The sequence below is a fragment of the Chlamydotis macqueenii genome, chromosome 15, assembly GCF_036417535.1.
Source record: "Chlamydotis macqueenii isolate bChlMac1 chromosome 15, bChlMac1.mat, whole genome shotgun sequence".
Lineage (NCBI taxonomy): Eukaryota > Metazoa > Chordata > Aves > Otidiformes > Otididae > Chlamydotis > Chlamydotis macqueenii.
In genome coordinates, this window is record NC_141570.1 from 17,116,619 (window position 1) to 17,137,314 (window position 20,696).

A 20,696-nucleotide genomic window follows, 5' to 3' on the forward strand; every position below is an offset into this window, starting at 1 on the left:
TCTGTGTTACTACACCATTACTGTTCCTACACCATTACTGTAGTAATACAAACACACATCTCCAGCTGTGGCCTCTTCCTTTATCGCAAAGAACAGTTCCTGCTAACACCTGCAAAACACACGTACTTTGTGGCCTGATCTTGTTCAGTGCCTCAGGCAGCACAGTCATATTTAATAATGACCTTACCCAACAAAAGCCTGTCACACTAGTGATGAGACAATAGTTTCACAGGACAAAACTAGTCATGGTCATGATGATGATAAGGTTGCACAATAACTGGATGAAAGACAGATCCAAATTGCCACTGGTTGCACAGTTGCAGGCTTTGACTTAATGATACGTGGAGGTTTTTCACAGGTGCTCCAAAGCGTGCTCTTCCCCTCCTTAATTAATTTGACAATCCACAGAAAAAAAAATAGGAAAGAATAGTGTGTTTTCTGGAGGAACATTTTTAGATTTCCAGCACAAAGAAATATGTAAAGATGGTATTTTCTGCTCCACCTTCCCATCTTCCTCACTGTGAAGTGTAACAGGAACTGATTGCACTTCAGTGTATAAAAAAGCCAGAATATGAGAACTCCTGACTTTCCTCTAAGTAAAATCTGAGTGTGAGAACTAGGAATTGCAGAAGCAGGCACTGACAAATACAGGGCACTGAAAGTCACTTACAGTAGATTTTATTTTGTGCTACTTTTGGCAGGTGAGCTGTGGAGATGGCTAGTGAGAAGGGACCCGTGGAAATTCCTATGATTATGTATGAACCACGTCGTGAAGCCTACATGCAAGAACCCTCTGCACCAGAGTACTGCAGCCAGGAGGGTAAGGAGGCTTCGGCAGGAGGGGTTTAGAAAGAGCACCCTCTTGGTGGTTGCGTGGCAAACATTGATGGGTGGTTTCCACAGGCAGCTCACAAGCGGCTCAGTTCTGCCAGGACATGATGGCTTAGGAAAGGCCGGTCAGCCTCACCTCTGTGCCTGGCAAGGTCATGGAGCAGATTCTCCTGGAAACCATGCTAAGGCACATGGAGAGCAAGGAGGTGGTTGGTGACAGCCAACATGGCTTCACCAAGGGCAGATCGTGCCTGACCAATTTGGTGGCCTTCTATGACGGGGTGACGGCATTGGTGGACAAGGGACGAGCAACTGACATCATCTACCTAGACCTGTGCAAAGCTTTTGACACTGTCCCGCACGACATCCTTCTCTCTAAACTAGAGAGACAGGGGTTTGATGGACGGACCACTCGGTGGATAAGGAGTTGGCTGGATGGCCGCACTCAGAGAGTGGTGGTCAACGGCTCAATGTCCATGTGGAGACCGGTCACGAGTGGCGTCCCTCAGGGGTCCGTGCTGGGCCCAGCCCTGTTCAACATCTTTGTCAGCGACATGGACAGTGGGATAGAGTGCACCCTCAGCAAGTTCACCGACGACACCAAGTTGTGTGGTGCCGTCGACACGCTGGAAGGGAGGGATGCCATCCAGAGGGACCTTGACAGGCTGGAGAGGTGGGCCTGCGCCAACCTCATGAAGTTCAACCAGGCCAAGTGCAAGGTCCTGCACCTGGGTCATGGCAACCCCAGGCACAAATACAGGCTGGGCGGGGAATGGATTGAGAGCAGCCCTGAGGAGAAGGACTTGGGAGTGCTGGTGGATGAGAAGCTCAACATGAGCCGGCAATGCGCCCTTGCGCATCCTGGGCTGCATCAAGAGGAGCGTGGCCAGCAGGTCGAGGGAGGTGATTCTCCCCCTCTACTCTGCCCTGGTGAGACCCCACCTGGAGTACTGTGTCCAGTTCTGGAGCCCCCAACACAAGAAGGACATGGACCAGTTGGAGAGGGTCCAGAGGAGGGCCACAAAGATGATAAAAGGGCTGGAGCACCTCTCTTATGAGGACAGGCTGAGAGAGTTGGGGCTGTTCAGCCTGGAGAAGAGGAGGCTCCGGGGAGACCTGATAGCGGTCTTCCAGTACCTCAAGGGGGCCTACAAGAAAGATGGGGAAAGGCTGTTTAGTAGGGCCTGTTGCGATAGGACGAGAGGTAATGGTTTTAAAATAGAGGGGGGTAGATTTAGATTAGAAATTAGGAAAAAATTTTTTACTATGCGGGTTATAGAACACTGGAACAGGTTGCCCAGAAAGGTGGTGGAGGCCCCATCTCTGGAAACGTTCCAGGCCAGGCTGGATGAGGCTCTGAGCAACCTGACCTAGTCAGGGATGTCCCTGCTTCTTGCAGGGGGGTTGGACTAGATGACCTTTGAAGGTCCCTTCCAACCCTAACCATTCTATGATTCTATGATTCTATGAAAGTGCCTGTGCCAGCACATAAAACCTAGGGTTGGGGCAGGCAAGCTGGCAGGATCTCCTAACAGAAGCATCACTTAAAATGGCAAAAAGAAATTATTTTCATTGGTTAGCTAATAATTTTTCTAAAAACATGTGTTTTATTGGAAAAAGAATTGGAGTTGTATCTCTGTAATAATTTCATATTCCTAAATGTTCAGACAGCAAACTTCATAAATGATGGGCTATGTCTCGCTTAAATTGTAAGCTAGTTTTCCAGAGGACTGGCCTTTTCCCAAATGCTCCTGCTGCCCAGAGCTGCCCTCCCTAGATGGGTCAGTTCTGCAGTCAGATTCTATAGGGACAAACAAGCCCTCCCCATTAGTGTCTCATGGGGAAACATCATGACTGAAGTGCTGACAGTTCAGCTCAACAACTGCAAGTGGGCACTAACAGCTGTTGCTCTTTTGTGTTGGCTTTTCCCTCTGAAACCAGGCTTTGCTGTCACACCTACAGAGGTATCTCACAACAATCCTTTGTCTTCTGCCTGTTCGAGCCTATGCTCATTGAAACACACACTGAGATATCAGTGATTTTACCTTTGTTACCTTCCTGCTACTGAGGAAATTGCCATTCAACAGACAGGACTGGAGCAGAAACCAGAATGGGAGGTCAGAAGGTGACTAATAAGGCTAGATCTGTCAGTACCAGACCTCTAAACTTGACTCTATTTTCAGAGCATTTTATTCTGATTAGCTCTCTCTGTAAACATTTTTGTCTTCAAAGACCTCTCTGGACTCTTGCTAAACTCAGAAGAACTTGCAAGAGGTTAGGAACAAAAAGTCTCAATTCTTGTGAGTTACTCAACCAACCAAGGGACAGGCACTCAACACATCAAATACTGAGCTGCAGTGTCTTGTCCTTGTGCAGGAAGCAGGTCCTTCACAAAACCACACTGAGTGATAACTCACTTGTACTGAGCACATTCCTCTTCTAGACTGGGAGGAAATTCTTTACCTTTTTTTTTTTTTTTTTTACATATTTGTTTTTCCACAAATACTGCCCTCCTCCAAAAAAAAAAAAAAAAAACCAACCCCAAAATCTAACACCTCCCTCACTCCATTAAACTCAAATTCCATTGCAAATCTCTCACTTCTAGCAAGCCATTCAAGGAAACATCCCTAATATTTTTTAAGCTTCAACATTACATTTTGTCTCACTCTGGAAAATTCCAGTTTTGTACCTCATTGCCCTGTGGGCTTATTCCATGGTTGGACTCATGTTGTTTCTGAAAGGCTCAGCGGTGCAGGCTGGACTCCCAAGTCAGGGCTGTGCTGCTGAGGGGTGAGGGCTTCTCTGATGCTGTGTGGGCTTGACCAAACAAGACTTCTCGTAGTGACTGTCCTCCTGCTGCAGACCAGTCTGGTAGTTTGAAATGACATCCATGCTAGCTGGCTGTAAAGTTTTATACATTAATTGATTTTTAATGTTTTCACAAATGTGTTTTTATACTGTTATTTATTTCACACTCAGGCAGGCTGATTGCATTCTTAGTTTGTAAGATGAGTAAAAGAACTAAAAAAGCATGAGGTGTCTTAGTCACCAGCTTCCCTTCTCTCTTGTCCACAACAAAAGGAAAAAGATTTTTAATTTTTTTCTAGAACAAAGGGTATGATAAAATTCCTTGGCTGGAAGATGAAGGCAGATAAAATTCAAACTAGAAAAAAGGCTCTAAATACTAACAGTAAGGGTAGTAATGACTGAAACTAGCTAGAGGTACTTTATCAATGGAGTCCTTAAATTAGGACTAAGTATCATTCCCATGTTATGCTGGAATAGACACTCTTACTGCGTTTGTGTTGAAAAAACCATTTGGTTTGTCAGCTTATGTGACACAGAAAGTGACTAGCTAGTCACTATGTGCTCTTTTGGCTTTAAAAATCCATTAACCAATTCAGTTGCATTTTTTCCCTGTCCTGTACTTCACTGAATCATGTCAGACCTTCCCTGCGAGGCACCTCCCCATGCAGTTTCTCGTCAAGACCCCGAACAGGGCTTTTGGGAGGCACAAGCTGTATGCATTTTTATGTTTTGCCCTGTTTTTCTTTGCATAGGGAGTTATGAGTATCCTGCTCCCCCACCTTACTCGTGTCGAGAAACAGCCACCATTGAGCAACCAGGTAAGTGTCAGGGGACACTGTTTCTGAAAATGTTTTCAGTTTTAAAATCAACAGAGAAGATGGAGTTTTCTGCCCCAATCACAATCTAAGAGGCTGGAAAATTTCCCTAGCAACGTTGGAAGATAAACCAAGCTGAGAGACTCAGACTTGTTTTTCCAGCATTAGCCAGTCTACAGAAGCAACCATTTTTTTAAAACCTGCCAGCAGCAAGGACTTTCAGAATAAATCATTTTCAGTACAGTTTATTTCATTGTTCCTCTTCTACTCACCTTTTGGGAAATCGAGAAGCTCAAAGGAGACGCTGAGAAAAGGCTTCAAAGAACAGTTAAAGAACATCTCTTATGAGAGGGAAGGAGACATATTCATTTTTAAAAATCCCCAAGACCAGAAGGCAATTACACTCAGATATGCCATATCCTATCTACCTAACAGACAGTACCTTCCCACTCCTGAAGTTTTGCTTCAGGCTACAGCGTGAATGTACCCTAAATTTGTTTTAGGATGCTTAACATGGTATTTTTCATTGAAAACATTTCAGAAAAAATACCCTTTGCGTAGCTTCAAGGGGCGCACCCCTCAAGGGGTATGACAGTCAGGTCCAGACTGGAAAAACATGAGGGAAGCTACAGACTTTATTAACTGGGGGCAGCACCAGCATCTGACGGATTAATCTACTTCGATGAATTTCTTGTAACTACTGAAAAGTTGATCCAGAAAGCTCCTCTATATCCTTCAAATATCTTCTTTCAGGAGAACATGCATTTTTCATATCATTTTAAATATCAGAAGATATATTCTCAATGTCAGAATACATCCACCAGTGGGTGGTGCAGACTGCCTGACTACAGGGATTATCCCATGGGCAATTCCCTGTCTCTGTCCTTACCCGAGTGAATACTGGCTGCTGGCAGAAGCAGCATATTGGGGTACACAGAACAAGCAGTACAGTGGTTCTTAGGAATGTACTTGAAATCGATAATAGTAACATAGGTGCCTCTAGATCAGCATGTTAAGAACCTACATTCTCCAGTTAAGACACTACAACCTGTAAAACTTTCCTGTGCTTCTAATTTTCCTGCTTCTCATTTCCTCTTGAACTCAGTTTACTTGGTGTCTCAGCCTCCAATCATTGTAGCAGGAATCTTCTCAAGCAAACCAACATCCACAATATGCCCTTCCTGCCGCCAGCACATCACCACACAGGTCATCTACAGAGTCGGCAGACTGTCTTACCTTCTGTGCACCACGATGTGTATGCTTGGGTAAGCTTTCATGTATACCTTGAAGATTCTTCATAGCAGAAGGCTGAAAAAGAGCCATTAAAAAATAAAGTTCTAGCTAGTGCTTATATAGACAGTTTGCCCTTCTTCTCTACTCAATAAGAAGTTGTTCTGTCCACACTAGATGCATCATGGCTACAGGGGATGCAAACTTGCTAAATTTAACCAAGTGCGTTATTACTTTTCCTAAGACAAGCAAAAATGAGTACAACATTGTCCACTTCCCTACCATAATTTAGAATCAGACTCACGCATAAGATCTTAGCAGTGAAGACGATTAATCTTTCAGAAAATACTTTAAAGAGTATGAGCGCTGGGAAAGAAGTGGATTCATGCAGTGAAAAGGCAGACAGAATAAGGCAGAGAGAATGAACAAATGCAGCCAGCAGAAAGAAAAGTCAGCACATCATTGCATGCATGTCCATCTCCTCTTTGGCTGCAGGTGCTGTTTTGGTTGCTGCTTTGTACCTTTCTTCGTGAGGATCTTCAAGGACGCAGACCATTACTGCCCATGCTGCCAATTTCATATTTATAGATACAAAAGACTATAGAAACAATGCTTATGCAACCAGATGATGTCAAGTCTCTGTTTCCTAACAGCCTAAGATTTTACATGTAAAACTACTGCTAGGATCTGTGTTGGAGCAAGCTTGGGTTTTGCAGCTCCCTTGCTGGTGAATCCATCTGAGTTCACCATCACGTGGTTGGACTGACTTTAAAACAAAAAGCCTTGAAGACTGATTTACAGCGTCACTTGATTTTACACTCTATTTGAATCACTATTCTGCACTGTGAAGTGACCAGCTAGTGAGTCCTTCAGCACTACTGCTCCTCGCAAGTCTCCAGCCCAGCCGGGACACAGACTCTTCTCGACTTTTCAACCCACCAGTAACCGAGAAGTTTGGACACGCACATTTTAGAGAAGTACTTACCTTCCATGCACTGGAACTCGACTGGTCGGGGTTTCATTTCTCTCTGCTCTTTTTTGTAGGGGACTTATCCCTGCAGGGCTGTGGGTGGTAGTGTAGCTGATTATTTAATAATGAAACAATTTATTTATTTATTAATAGGATGAGGGGTAATGGTTTTAAAACAGAATGAGGTAGGTTCAGACTGGGTATAAGGAAAAAAATTTTTACAATGAGGGTAGTAGAACACTGGCCCAGGTTGCCCAGAGAGGTGGTGGAAGCCCCATCCCTGGAAACATTCAAGGCCAGGCTGGACAGGGCTCTGAGCAACCTGATCTGGTTGGAGATGTCCCTGCTCCTTGCAGGGGGGTTGGACTAGATGGCCTTTAAAGGTCTCTTCCCACCCAAACCATTCTGTGATTCTATGATTCACTAAGTTATGAGATTGTCTTTACTGTGTTCTAGATGAGGTAGGAAAAATAAACCTGTTATCATTAACAATACTAGCAAATATCTCCCGTCTGCATTTCTTCCATGACCTGCTGCATCCAGAGTGGAGAAGCAGGTCAGACTGGGGCACCCTGTTTACAATAACAAACCAAGAACCAAAAGGCAAACATATAAAGGAGAAAAATCAGCAAGCCCAGCTTGAAAAAAGTCACCAAAACCACAACATGAGGCTCTTAATTTACGTCTCTGCCTTCCCGCTGCAGCACATCATCTCCCAAACAAGGACTTAGGAGGCTTTACACTTTACAGAGAACTTTTACAGTTGTCATCCAAAGACAAGATTTGATTTTACTTTTATCTTGTAAAATCCCATCTCTGTAATTACTCGCCCAGAAGATGCCCAGACTCTGCTCAACACTGACAGCAGCAGCTGCTGCTACTGTTTATTGCTGGCTGGAAAGATAAACAGAAGAACAGAAGAAACCCCTGTATTTCAATGTTTTACCGTCATAAATATTTTGATGTTAGTACCATAATTACTGTGGGCAAGTGGGACGTGTGGCACGCAGCACCCAGGCTGCTCCCCGCCACTCCATATGACTATGACGAAGGTCTCCTGCCCTTGCTCTGAAGGATCTGTAGATACCACATTGTCCAGAGGACTTTAAAACTTCCCACATAGCCACGATCAGTTCAGTTCGATCCAACTCTGTTTTAACGATTTGGACAATTCAAGCCATAAAGACAGCTGTGTCCCCAAAAAGTTGTTGGCAGGAGCGACTCCAGAACCCCAAAGATCCTCTGAGGGCCAGAACTTGCTGTAGACGAGGTCTGCCGCTTCCTGTACCCGCAGCTGCTGCCAGAGGCACGCACAAAGGAGGGTGTTCCTCGGTGAATGCCACATGAAGACCCTCGACAACCGGGCAAGCTCTGCGCAGCCAGAGCCGGCGCTGAGCAGGCCGGAGGTGCCTGCGGACCGGCCGCGCAGCCGGATGCGGCCGGAGCTGCTCCGGGCAGGGCCCCGCGGCGGCGCGGGCAGGGCCAGCTGCGGCGAGCGGCGCCGGGCCCACGGCCGGCCCGAGAAGGCAGGCGGAACACGCTCCCCCAGCTTTGGGCTGCAGCGCGCGCGCCGCCCTCCCGCCCCGCGGCGGGAGTGGCGCGCGGCGCTGCTGAGGCGAAGGGGTGGCTGCGGGCGCCGCGCGCGGACGGCGGGGCGGGAAAAGGGCGGGAGCGGCCCTGCGGGGCCGGCGGCGCGTGCCGAAGCGGGCTTAGGCGAGCCAGGGCGTTTTGCTTCCAGGAGCGCTGGAACTGCAGTTCTTAAGAAACTCCACTCTAGAGACTGGTAAACATGTGAAAAAAAAGCACACTTAGCGCAGTGCAAGTAAAAGCTGGTCAGCAGCCGTTTCCCAGGGAAATCGAACCAGCGCCTGAGGCTGGGTCACGTTTGTGCTGGTCACATTGCAGCCGCCACGAACTGAAAAAGACATGTTACCATGCTGCGGAAGAGAACAGCAAGAGCAAGAGATACTGAAAAGACTGCATAGCAGCCCAGCACAAACCAGTTTTGAGCGGGCACCATGCAGTTCAGCATTCCACGCATCATCGGCTCTAAGGCTCAAAAGGCCTCACTCAGCCCAAAAGGGTTGGGGTGCCAGAAGGACCTCACATACCCAACCCTCCCGGTGCCCATCCTCAGGGCCTCACTGCAGCAAGAAGCACCTGCAAACAAACTCTCAGAACCTGTGTTTGAATTCTTTTTCTATTTCATTCGCCTAGAAGCACACAGCCTCTAAGGGGAGCACAGCCTGGCTAGTGCAATTCCTACGGTGAGGTATTTCCATAAAGGAGCTTTTACAACAAGCCCACGGCCCCGCAGGACCTGGAGCCAACACCTCCCAGCCTTCTCAACCCCGTGGCACAATGATGGCCAGGCCAAGAGCAGCTGCCCCAGCTTTCACTCGGTACCAAGACCAGCAACTCTCCGTCCTCTGGTGACCCAACCTGCTCTGATCCCATGGGAGAGAAAACCACAACACCTAAATCCACAAGCAGCCATGCAGATGGCAGCCAAACAGGTTTTCTTCCATTTCACATGGTAGGGGGTTTTTAAGTGTTAAGATTTTTCCCCATTTTAAAATCTGGCTGTGAAACAGCAAGCTTTTGTGTTAGGCAGTAACATTTAAGAAGAAAGGTGCAAAAACCTAAAACTGTAGGAATACATACGTAACAAAGAAATGATAGATATGATTTACAACGTGCAGGAGATATTTAACAGAAGCAGTTAGAACATTTTTACGCCAATATTTGGAGGCACAATAGTTTACACAAGTACTTCATGAAACACAAAGACTTCCAGCTCCAGCCTGCCGGGGAGCAAATTTCATTTCCTGCCACGCTTGGTACACAGCTACTGCAGCATCACCTGGGACACGAGTTGAGCACCGACTGGAAGCCAGATTCAGGCGTATCAGATGTGAACATTTTCCCCCTTTTCTGACCCTAAAGACGAGGGTGGTTTAAAAGCCAACAATTAATGACACCACATCACTCACATACCAAACACCAACACTCTCCACCAAAGAGTGATTAACAAAATTAACCTCCAAGTCTTAAATTGTAAAATTAAGTGTGAATTGCTGATTCTATCTTTACTGCACTCAAAACTAGACACGCGGTTGGCATGAGCTCCAAAATAAAAGGAAGCTGTCTGGGGACTGAAATAAAACAACACACAATGAATATCAACATCAGTGAAATTCACTTGCAGACTCACCCAACAAAATAACCTCCAAGTGTTAAATTGTACATGGTCATTCATTAAATATACAATTTCATTTTGTCTTTTTTCTTTTTTTTTTCCTCCTTTTTTTATACAAAGTCAACAGCTTACTAAACACCAGTGAGCATGCCCTCTGTGCTAAAAGGCTATTTCTTGTGTTTTCCTGCTCTCTTCCCATGTTAACTAAATTAATGATATTTATAATCCTTTCACTTGCTTTTGCCAACTTTTGAGTGTCATTCTGTTTGCCAGAAGATGGTATAATAAATCGCAACGGTATTTATCAGTGGTTGAAAATTTAATAAAAAGACCGAAATATCTCTTTTCAGGACTTGGGGCATTTGCAAAACAGGATGCAAAGCAGTCACTAAATTAAATTAAAACTAATTTATTAAAAAAGATTCTGTGTGGCTGGAGGAGACAAAAATCCCGAATAAGTGCCACCAATGTACACAATGAATTGGAGATTGTTGTTATGTTGGGTTTGTTAGCAGGGGAAACAAGAGTCGTAGCTTATGTGAGAAGCTGCTGGAAGTTTCCCCTTTGTCTGGTGGACTCAGACGGCTCCAGGGCAGACCCGCTGCTGGCCCGGGCTGAGCTAGTTTCTAATGGTGATAACGGCTCTGGGATAACGTATTTAAGAGTGGTAAAATAAAACAGAAGTATGGGCAGAGAGAGGGAGGCGCAGGGCTTGAGGGGCCACACCCTCTGGCCTCCTGCCAGGCGGCTGGCTGGGCCACGCTGGGCCCGGCTGAGGGGAGTGAAGAGAAGAGAGGCAGGGCAGAGGGGTGGGGGGACCGTGTTCTTTAGATCTGTTTTTCTCTCTCATTATCCACCTTCAGTTTTGTTGTTTGTAAATTGAATTAGTTTTCCCCAAGTGAAGCATTTTGATTGATGGTAACTATTGAACGATCTCTCCCTACTCATATCTGCACTCTCCAGCTTTTTGTTATATTATCTCTCCCCCATTCCCTCAGAGAGTGGGGAGGGTGAGCGAGTGACTGCATAGGGCTTAGTCCCAAGCAGGGCTTAACTACAACCGCTATTTATCGATAATGTGAGTTTTTTGCATTTACAAATGCACAAAAATGTCATTTAAAGTATAACTGAAGGAAATAAATCCGATGTGAGTCTAAACATAAGACTTACTAGCTGCAGCGATGGTGAACACCATCCCGGGAAGGGCAGCCAGCCAGCTTATGCCACCTATAAACGTACTACAGACAAAGAGTTTGCCAATGTCAACTGTTCTACTAAACTCTTCCCTCATTATGCTGACAATTGCCTTGCATTACGTTTACCATAAAATAACTCTCATTGGCATCCAAGCTTTATAAAAACACCTTCATTTTGCTCAAAAAGGGCAGTCAATAGATACAGAGAAGCCAAACTCAACAGCCTCAACAAAATAAAATTAACATCAGCAGCAAATCCTCTTGCTGAAGACTTCGGATATAGTGCACGTGTACCAGAGTTCTACAGCTGTTAAAAAGGTGCACACACACTGATTCTTGTCCCTCGCCTTGACCGTCTCCTTCAGTCAGTGAGTTTGGGGCTTTATTGAAATGGTCAAGCCCTAGCCATGGCCTTGGATGAGACATGTTGCCTGGAAAAGAGAAGAGAAAAAAAAATAAGGACGTTTTCAGACTGAATTGGAAAGTTTCCTTTACCCAAACTGCTCCTTCGTGCCCAGTTTGCGAGGAATCCCAGGGTACAGATGAGCACGGCAGAGCAGGCCTACAGCCCACAGCCCACAGGGTGGCTTTCCTGACCGCTGCATTCCTCCCAGTAATACAAGCTGCAGGTGTTTCTGGATCAGATAGCTGGTTTTTCTCCTCCTCAGTCACTTGCAGGAGTTGACAGCAGTGAAGCGTGCGCTAAAGCAAGAAAACGACTGTTGCAGTTCACGGCCACGGGCACAGCAAAGTCCCAGCTTTCCCCAAAGTGCTGAGCCTGTTTGAAATGGGAAGGCATCCATCACCTGAACAGGAGAGCCTGTAGCATCTGCCATATTGGAAGGGATCTCTGCTGCGTTAAGTGGTGGGAATATTTGTTAAATTCATGTAAAATGCAAACTATCAGTTAATTAAGAAATCACATAACTGACCTCTTCATTTTCTGAGAGAACATTTAATCAAAGTATTTTTTAGTTTTAGTAAAGAAAACACCCAGATTTTCTCACTTGTTTCAGTGCTAGTTTTCATGGAAAACCACAGTTCAAGTTATTGGCTATTTTAACCTAAAATCAAATCTCCTTAAAATACACATTGGACTTCTGTATCCTCCTGCATCACCCACCAAGTACAGCCAGGTCCTTGAGCCGCATGTGTGGGTTTGCCTTTGCCCAGAGGAGGAATAACCCAGACTGTCTTCCCCAACATATTCCTTACATGCACCACAGGGACCTTATCCCCTTCTACAGGATGTAAAAGTTCAGATTGGGCAGGGCCAGCTTGACTGGTGGATGCCCGAGTGTTGACTAAGCAGGTGGCTTTGGCTACATTAATATTCCAGTTTTGGAAGGTCCCACCACCCATTGCTCTCAGTGTAGTTTTCAGCAGTCCATTGCACCGTTCGATTTTTCCAGAGGCTGGTGCATTACAGGGGATGTGATATACCCACTCGATGCCGTGCTCTTTGGCCCTGGTGTCTATGAGGTTGTTTTGGAAATGAGTCCCCGTTGTCTGACTGAATTCTTTCTGGAGTGCCATGTCGCCACAGAACTTGCTTCTCAAGGCAATGAGTCAGGAACATTCAATTTAATCTGGATCTGCAGATGTCTGCGCATCATCCAGGCTACAGGGATGAAGCTCCTGAACAGCTAATTCCCTCACATACTGGGTATCTCCCTCCATGGTGGTCTAGTTGCTTAGGTGGCATATAACATCTTCCCTGAAGAAATACCTGTCCCTCACGCCTGACAGGAGTCGCCTCCAGAGACTGCAGGTTCTCTCTTCTAACCGCCCAGTCAATGGTCGCTTCCCTAGACAGGGATCCCAGCTGGCCTGGCTTCCCTACCCTCTAATTCCAGGCTACTGGCCCCACTGTCCCAGCATTGCAGCAACCAGGTGACAAGTTGCTCACCTTGATGACAGCTGAAATCTTTGGGCATATCTCGCAGCTCACTCAGGGAAAGGGATTGGGTGACTGCCTCTGCTTCTGTCTCTCCCTGTTCTTGAGATGTTCCTGCTTCCTCATTGTCTTTCACTACGCAAACAGATGTTTTTGGTGTATTTATGTAAATAGGCAACTGACACTGGCACAGGTTAGTTCTTTGGTTCACCTGCGGTGCTCCTCACTGGGTTGGAGTAGTTGCAGTGCCCATCATGAGGGCTGGAGTAGCTGCAATGCCTGCTGCCAGGGTTAGAGTAGCCACAGTGCTCTTCAGCAGTTGTTTAAACTTCAGCAAGACCACCGCCTGCGATACCTGCGAGAGACCTGACAACATGAGCACGGTGGCCAGAATATCCCAAGGGTATTCAGAATTCCCAAGAGCTGTTGAAATGAGCCTGGCAAAGAGGGGGAAGCTGGAAACAGATGTTCCCCCTGCGGCCTGGCTCCCCGGACTCAACCAAGAGGTGCAATCTCAAACCAGGCCCACGAGATGGCTCCCGAAGTGCGTGGATGGAGCTGCCACCGCTGGATACGGTGATGAAACGGGTGCTGTTCGCAGTGAGCTCACCGTTTGAGCCATTGCCGCATCGCACCGTGCATACGGCAAGTAGAGTGTGGCCCAATGCAGCTCTAAATGCAGCTCTGAAAGCAAAGAAAACAACATTGAGGCCAGCGAAAACCAAACCAACATACTGAATGCTTGTAACAAGTCTGTTTGCAGCACTCTGTTCAAACCTGTCTGTATCGCAACCCTTTGAGCCTGACCAGGGGCTCAAACCCTGGACCCTCAGATTGAAGTCTGATGATCTCCTGTCTGATCTATCTGGGCCCCTCTGAGCCCCACATTGGCACCGCAGGACCTGGAGCCAACACCTCCCAGCCTTCTCAACCCCGTGGCACAATGATGGCCAGGCCAAGAGCAGCTGCCCCAGCTTTCACTCGGTACCAAGACCAGCAACTCTCCGTCCTCTGGTGACCCAACCTGCTCTGATCCCATGGGAGAGAAAACCACAACACCTAAATCCACAAGCAGCCATGCAGATGGCAGCCAAACAGGTTTTCTTCCATTTCACATGGTAGGGGGTTTTTAAGTGTTAAAGATTTTTCCTCATTTTAAAATCTGACTGTGAAACAGCAAGCTTTTGTGTTAGGCAGTGGTAAATAACACATCGAGCTAGTAACATGTAGGAGGAAAGGTGCAAAAAACCCAAAACTGTAGGAATACATACATAACCAAGAAATGATAGATATGATTTACAACGTGCAGGAGATATTTAACAGAAGCAGTTAGAACATTTTTACGCCAATATTTGGAGGCACAATAGTTTACACAAGTACTTCATGAAACACAAAGACTTCCAGCTCCAGCCTGCCGGGGAGCAAATTTCATTTCCTGCCACGCTTGGTACACAGCTACTGCAGCATCACCTGGGACACGAGTTGAGCACCGACTGGAAGCCAGATTCAGGCGTATCAGATGTGAACATTTTCCCCCTTTTCTGACCCTAAAGACGAGGGTGGTTTAAAAGCCAACAATTAATGACACCACATCACTCACACACCAAACACTGACACTCTCCACCTCAATATCCAAATTCTTGTTTAGTTCCTCTGAGAAAAAGCAAGAGTTCAAAACCTGTAAATTGCCACAGAAGTCAAGCATTTACCTTCTGGCCAGCTCTGCCTACACCATGCATATCATTCTTGACACACAAGTTGGCTGAATTTTGCAAAATTTCTGTCTTTGATCTAACCAAAATCACCCTGACTTTTGAGCAACCCATTCGGCTTGGCTCCCAACCTTTTCTACAATGAACAGACAAGACACCAATCCAGTTTTTCTCCTAGTCTATTTTATTTACAACATATACAGTTCCTACAGAAAATGATTTCTCACAAAGGATATTCAATAGCAACACCATGGCATAGCTTAGATCTGGGCAGTGATACCTGCAGCCAGCACAGCGCCACAGGACAGGCTGGTTCAAGCTCCAGAGGGATGCCGGGGCAGGATGCTGGCATGCCAGCTCCGCCGGGGCAGCAGCTGAGGTAGATCCAGTACACGGGAGGCACTGCACGCTCTGCGCATCCTGCGGTACGACATCAGCCCGATCCTTCCGACGCATCTTGCAGCGGCACAGATTTGTCCTGGTGTTGCTAAGCAAGCCGTCTTGTCTAAAGGGTGTTTTTGTTGGCTGTCGCTGTCTAGGCAGCAACTGTGTCACTGGTGTGATTTGCTTAGATTTCACAGAATGCTTTGGACTCCTTTAGGATGAAAGGCACTATGTAAATCTACAGGAACAACGCTTGATGTTTTTGTAGGGAGAATTCAGATGGGCCATTAACATCATGTTGCTCTGGTGCTGTGTACCATGAAATGACATCCTTATTGCTTAACACTTAAATTATCGTTTACTTAATTTAACACATTCCCTGTCTATTATCCAGATAATTCCAAAATCTGAATAGGAAATGGAAAGCATGGAAATTTTGAAGACTGTATTCTTGTAAACTTTTTAGAATGAACTAAACAAGCATTCTGCACCTGAGAAAAACTCCTGCTTTCCTATTCTCCTCATAGGTGTGTGTTTCCACGTTTGAATAACAAGTTACTTATGCTCCAAAACCAAAATTTCATTAAAAACTTCAGTTATTGAAAACTGCCTTCAGAATGCTTTCATGTATTGTTCTTTTCACAGATACGGAAGCATGTAAAAACTAGTCATCTAAAAATCCAAAGGCACCCCAAATTTACTTGGTTAGCAGTCTCTTCTTCTGAAATAGGAAGTATTGTGATGTGTTAAGATACTCCCTAAAAGCTGCCAACATCCCATAAATTCATGTGAAAACTTAGTGACATTCAGATACGAGCTCAATTTTGTATCAGTCTACTGTAACATTAAACTCACAAAATATAATTAGGGCTTACTACTGCTGCCCAGAGTCTCCAATTTTACAGAAATATTTTGAACACAAATCCTGACATTTACTGAAATCCTGCAGAGACAATCCAAGTACTAGTAAAAACACCACTCGGATGGTGGTGTAAATCTCACCAGTTGATGCAAATCCAGATCAAAGGGAAACTTTATCCACTCAAGGCATGCCATTTAAGCACCTCCTCCGCCTGTAACCTATGCACTCAGATGACAAAAAAAAAAAGTAAACAACTAGTTTGCTTAGATTGGAAATAAGAGAAGTAAAAAAACACTGCAAGATATGAACTAAAAAGAAATTCAAATACACCTAAAACTTGAGTGATTCATTCATTTTAAAGCTAAAAAAATGACCAAGATCTTAAAACTGCATTTAAAAATCCTTGCTGGTGTTTTCAGTAATCACCAGGATCCAGCCCATCACATGTACACAACCCCTAAATGTTTACTGATAGGTCTGCGAAAGGGAAGCCTCTGAGCACTTTCTGTTTTGGTTATGAACACAGGGAACACATGACAGTGGGAATCTACTACTCTACTGAGAGACCTTACCTTTAGAGACTCCAGATTTCACTTTACACCATTTGTTACATTAGACTTGAAAATCTGGACCACTAAATTCTGTACAGGGAGGCAGAGTCAAGCCTACCGCAAAGACTCTACTACAAGCTTTACACACAAACTAGTAAAATAATCTTACATTTTCCATAATCTTTTTGTACATGGCTCCTTCCTGGAAAACCTTTTATTTGTTAAGCTCAAAAGTGGCTAGTCAGAGGTAAAAAAACCAAACCAAAAAAAAAACCCTCCAAAACCCAAACAATTAAACAGAGGCAGCCACAAATTATCGCCCAAACAACCAATACAAGGGTTATACAATTGTCAACATTTAAGGAAAAAACCACACCTTTAGCAAAACCTCACAAATTAAAACATTTCCCAAAACTGTTTCTGAAGAGAGTAGAAATCTTCTTCAATGTCCATGTCATCACTCACCAAAGAAAAATTTTATAGAAAATTTTATTCAACATACAACATTTTCCAGCAAAAAAAGGCAATATACAGGAAGAGTTGTTGTACACTGCGGCTACAGAAACAAAATAAAATACTGGAAAAGAATGTAAAATTAAGTGTGAATTGCTGATTCTATCTTTACTGCACTCAAAACTAGACACGCGGTTGGCATGAGCTCCAAAATAAAAGGAAGCTGTCTGGGGACTGAAATAAAACAACACACAATGAATATCAACATCAGTGAAATTCACTTGCAGACTCACCCAACAAAATAACCTCCAAGTGTTAAATTGTACATGGTCATTCATTAAATATACAATTTCATTTTGTCTTTTTTCTTTTTTTTTCCTCCTTTTTTTATACAAAGTCAACAGCTTACTAAACACTAGTGAGCATGCCCTCTGTGCTAAAAGGCTATTTCTTGTGTTTTCCTGCTCTCTTCCCATGTTAACTAAATTAATGATATTTATAATCCTTTCACTTGCTTTTGCCAACTTTTGAGTGTCATTCTGTTTGCCAGAAGATGGTATAATAAATCGCAACGGTATTTATCAGTGGTTGAAAATTTAATAAAAAGACCGAAATATCTCTTTTCAGGACTCGGGGCATCCACTTGGCAAAACGGGATGCAAAGTAGTGACTAAATTAAACGAAAACTAGTTTATTAAAAAAGATTCTATGCAGCTGGAGGAGACAAAAATCCCGAATAAGTGCCAACAATGTACACAATGAAGTAGAGATTGCTATTTATTGATGATGTGAGTTTTTTGCATTTACAAATGCACAAAAATGTCATTTAAAGTATAACTGAAGGAAATAAATCCGATGTGAGTCTAAACATAAGACTTACTAGCTGCAGCGATGGTGAACACCATCCCGGGAAGGGCAGCCAGCCAGCTTATGCCACCTATAAACGTACTACAGACAAAGAGTTTGCCAATGTCAACTGTTCTACTAAACTCTTCCCTCATTATGCTGACAATTGCCTTGCATTACGTTTACCATAAAATAACTCTCATTGGCATCCAAGCTTTATAAAAACACCTTCATTTTGCTCAAAAAGGGCAGTCAATAGATACAGAGAAGCCAAACTCAACAGCCTCAACAAAATAAAATTAACATCAGCAGCAAATCCTCTTGCTGAAGACTTCGGATATAGTGCACGTGTACCAGAGTTCTACAGCTGTTAAAAAGGTGCACACACACACTGATTCTTGTCCCTCGCCTTGACCGTCTCCTTCAGTCAGTCAGTTATGGATTTTAATAGCTTTTTCAAGGTAAGTGTAGCGACTTCTCTTTGGGGCTTTATTGAAATGGTCAAGCCCTAGCCACGGCCTTGGATGAGACATGTTGCCTGGAAAAGAGAAGAGAAAAAAAAATAAGGACGTTTTCAGACTGAATTGGAAAGTTTCCTTTACCCAAACTGCTCCTTCGTGCCCAGTTTGCGAGGAATCCCAGGGTACAGATGAGCACGGCAGAGCAGGCCTACAGCCCACAGCCCACAGGGTGGCTTTCCTGACCGCTGCTTTCCTCCCAGTAATACAAGCTGCAGGTGTTTCTGGATCAGATAGCTGGTTTTTCTCCTCCTCAGTCACTTGCAGGAGTTGACAGCAGTGAAGCGTGCGCTAAAGCAAGAAAACGACTGTTGCAGTTCACGGCCACGGGCACAGCAAAGTCCCAGCTTTCCCCAAAGCGCTGAGCCTGTTTGAAATGGGAAGGCATCCATCACCTGAACAGGAGAGCCTGTAGCATCTGCCATATTGGAAGGGATCTCTGCTGCATTATTCATATCTCCTGGTTTAAGTGGTGGGAATATTTGTTAAATTCATGTAAAATGTGAAAAATCAGTTAATTAAGAAATCGTGTAACTGACCTCTTCTTTATTATCTGAGAAAAAAAATTAGTCATTTTTTAGTTTTAGTCAAGAAAACATACAGATATTTTCACTTGTTCAATCCAATATGGTTTTATCTACTGCTAGTTTTCATGAAGAACCACAGTCCACACACTTCTTGCAAATGGGAGAAATTATCTTTTAAGGTGTCCTCAATGCAGAGCATCAAATGTTCTTTGAAGTGAAGTGATAAAGGCAGAAACTAAATGGCCCCCCAGCAAGAAAAGCACACTCCTACATTCAAAGCCATCAACTGCAACCACGAAAGCATAGAACACTTGACCTTTTTGGTTGCCCGCATCTGCTTTTTTTAATATATTTTCTTCAATCAATATTATTTGTCTTTTTGTTTGACATAATGTCAATGTCAAATATAAAAGAGAACTGCCAGTCTTGTCCAGATCACTTGAACGTGTTTTAAAGAAATAAAGTCCTACACCATTAGCACCAGCCCAGTCATTGCTAGAGTGCAACTTTATAAAAGCAGAGGGACACTACTGACGTCAGTGACGTCAATCAAATGGCAGAATGCCAAAGCTGTGGTTCAGTCAGTCCAGCACGTGAAAAAATCAGGTATTTGTGGAAACGCATGAGCCCCACACATTGAAACACCACTTAGATAAGAAGGCGTTAGAGCATCATATTTTCACCCCACAGGAGAGTTTCGGGGGGGAAGAATGGATTCTGTCAGAGTGTATTATATCAAGGGACAACTTCCCATGAACGCTCAAATTAAAACCCTGAAATCTCACATTCCCTACAACTCCTACAAATGGTTCAAATTCTCCCTTTTCCAGTTTCTGCCATGTTCTGTACTCTTGACCTCATTACCTGGTTAGTCTTCTGCGTTGTTTTGGCAATAATGGCTCTGCTTTGCTTAGAAGGTGCGACAGTTTGTTTCAGACTATTGCGTTCCCCGTCCCGCCCCCAGAAAGATGAGTCACAGAATAAAATCAGGACTTTGCCTGCTCTGAGCACACAAGAAAGAGTTTATCTATCCATGGAGAAATGTCCACCTCTGAGTTCATCATCCAGAGACCACTCACAACTAGTACAGAAAATGAGGTCCTTTCAGTGACACACTTCTCTGCTCACAGATGACTTGTGCAGATGCAGGCATTCAAAGTTTTGGCAAGTCCTCTCATATTCACAGCCATGAGCCATAAACCTGGCTGTGTAACATCCCACAATGAGAGGCCTTTGTGCTAGGTTCCTGCAAAGTACTCCATCATAGTATAGTTCTAACTCTCTGTGGGTTTTGAAACAAATGGACAGTTACAGGATTTTTTTACAACTGTTATGTAAGTCCACAACACAGCTTGAAAAAAAAAAATCAGAGAAAGTCTGGCCCTAGGCTCAACCTGCCAACAAAACCCAGAAATCATAATTGTCAGAAAAGTAGAACTGCAGAAAGTAAGTTGTCCTCAATCTCGTTTCTACCAGCCAGAGCAGCTTACAAAGAGGAACAGTCAGCTAAGCTAGGGGGAAAAAAAAAAAAAAAACCTGTAAAGAATTCAAGGGTTTCAACAGAGCCTTGACTGCAGATTCAAAGGTGCCATTCCCAACTGAAACTCTCCAAAGATGACTGTGGTGGAATTCCTGAGGGATTCACCTGGTTTTCCTATGTGTAAATTCTTCAGAGAATAGAGCTTTAAATATCAGTCAAATAAACAAGATGGTAGACCATCCACAGACAAATTCAGAACAGAGTCACATTTGTAGCTTGGTGAATCTTCTCTTAGGAAAAGAAAATCTAAACAGCATGCTATTCATGTGTGTGATGTTCTTGTTAAGGTTCTTCAGATCCACTGAAGATACCAAGAACGAACAAGAAGTATCTTCAATGAATATGGGAATTCAAATA

General features: G+C 44.4%; 2 protein-coding genes across 3 annotated transcripts in view; one reads left to right on the forward strand and one right to left on the reverse strand.

Annotated features, from left to right (window-relative positions):
* Positions 1-714: 714 nt before the first annotated feature.
* Positions 715-6,288, forward strand: LITAFD (LITAF domain containing). Its single transcript, XM_086760246.1, has 4 exons — positions 715-820; positions 4,392-4,457; positions 5,560-5,719; positions 6,180-6,288. Exons 1-4 carry the CDS (start codon positions 715-717, stop codon positions 6,286-6,288), a joined length of 441 nt encoding a protein of 146 aa, XP_086616372.1.
* A 4,633-nt stretch (positions 6,289-10,921) lies between these two features.
* Positions 10,922-20,696, reverse strand: part of USP7 (ubiquitin specific peptidase 7) — a 77,156-nt gene continuing 67,381 nt past the window's right edge. Inside the window, exon 31 of one of the 2 annotated variants that reach the window (XM_086760299.1) lies at positions 10,922-11,480. In XM_086760299.1, coding sequence (XP_086616425.1) covers positions 11,275-11,480 — 206 coding nt within the window. In that variant the 3' untranslated portion in view covers positions 10,922-11,274. Of the gene's footprint in view, positions 11,481-16,925; positions 18,293-20,696 lie in introns of those variants that run through there. The other variant, XM_086760300.1, reaches the window with a different exon arrangement.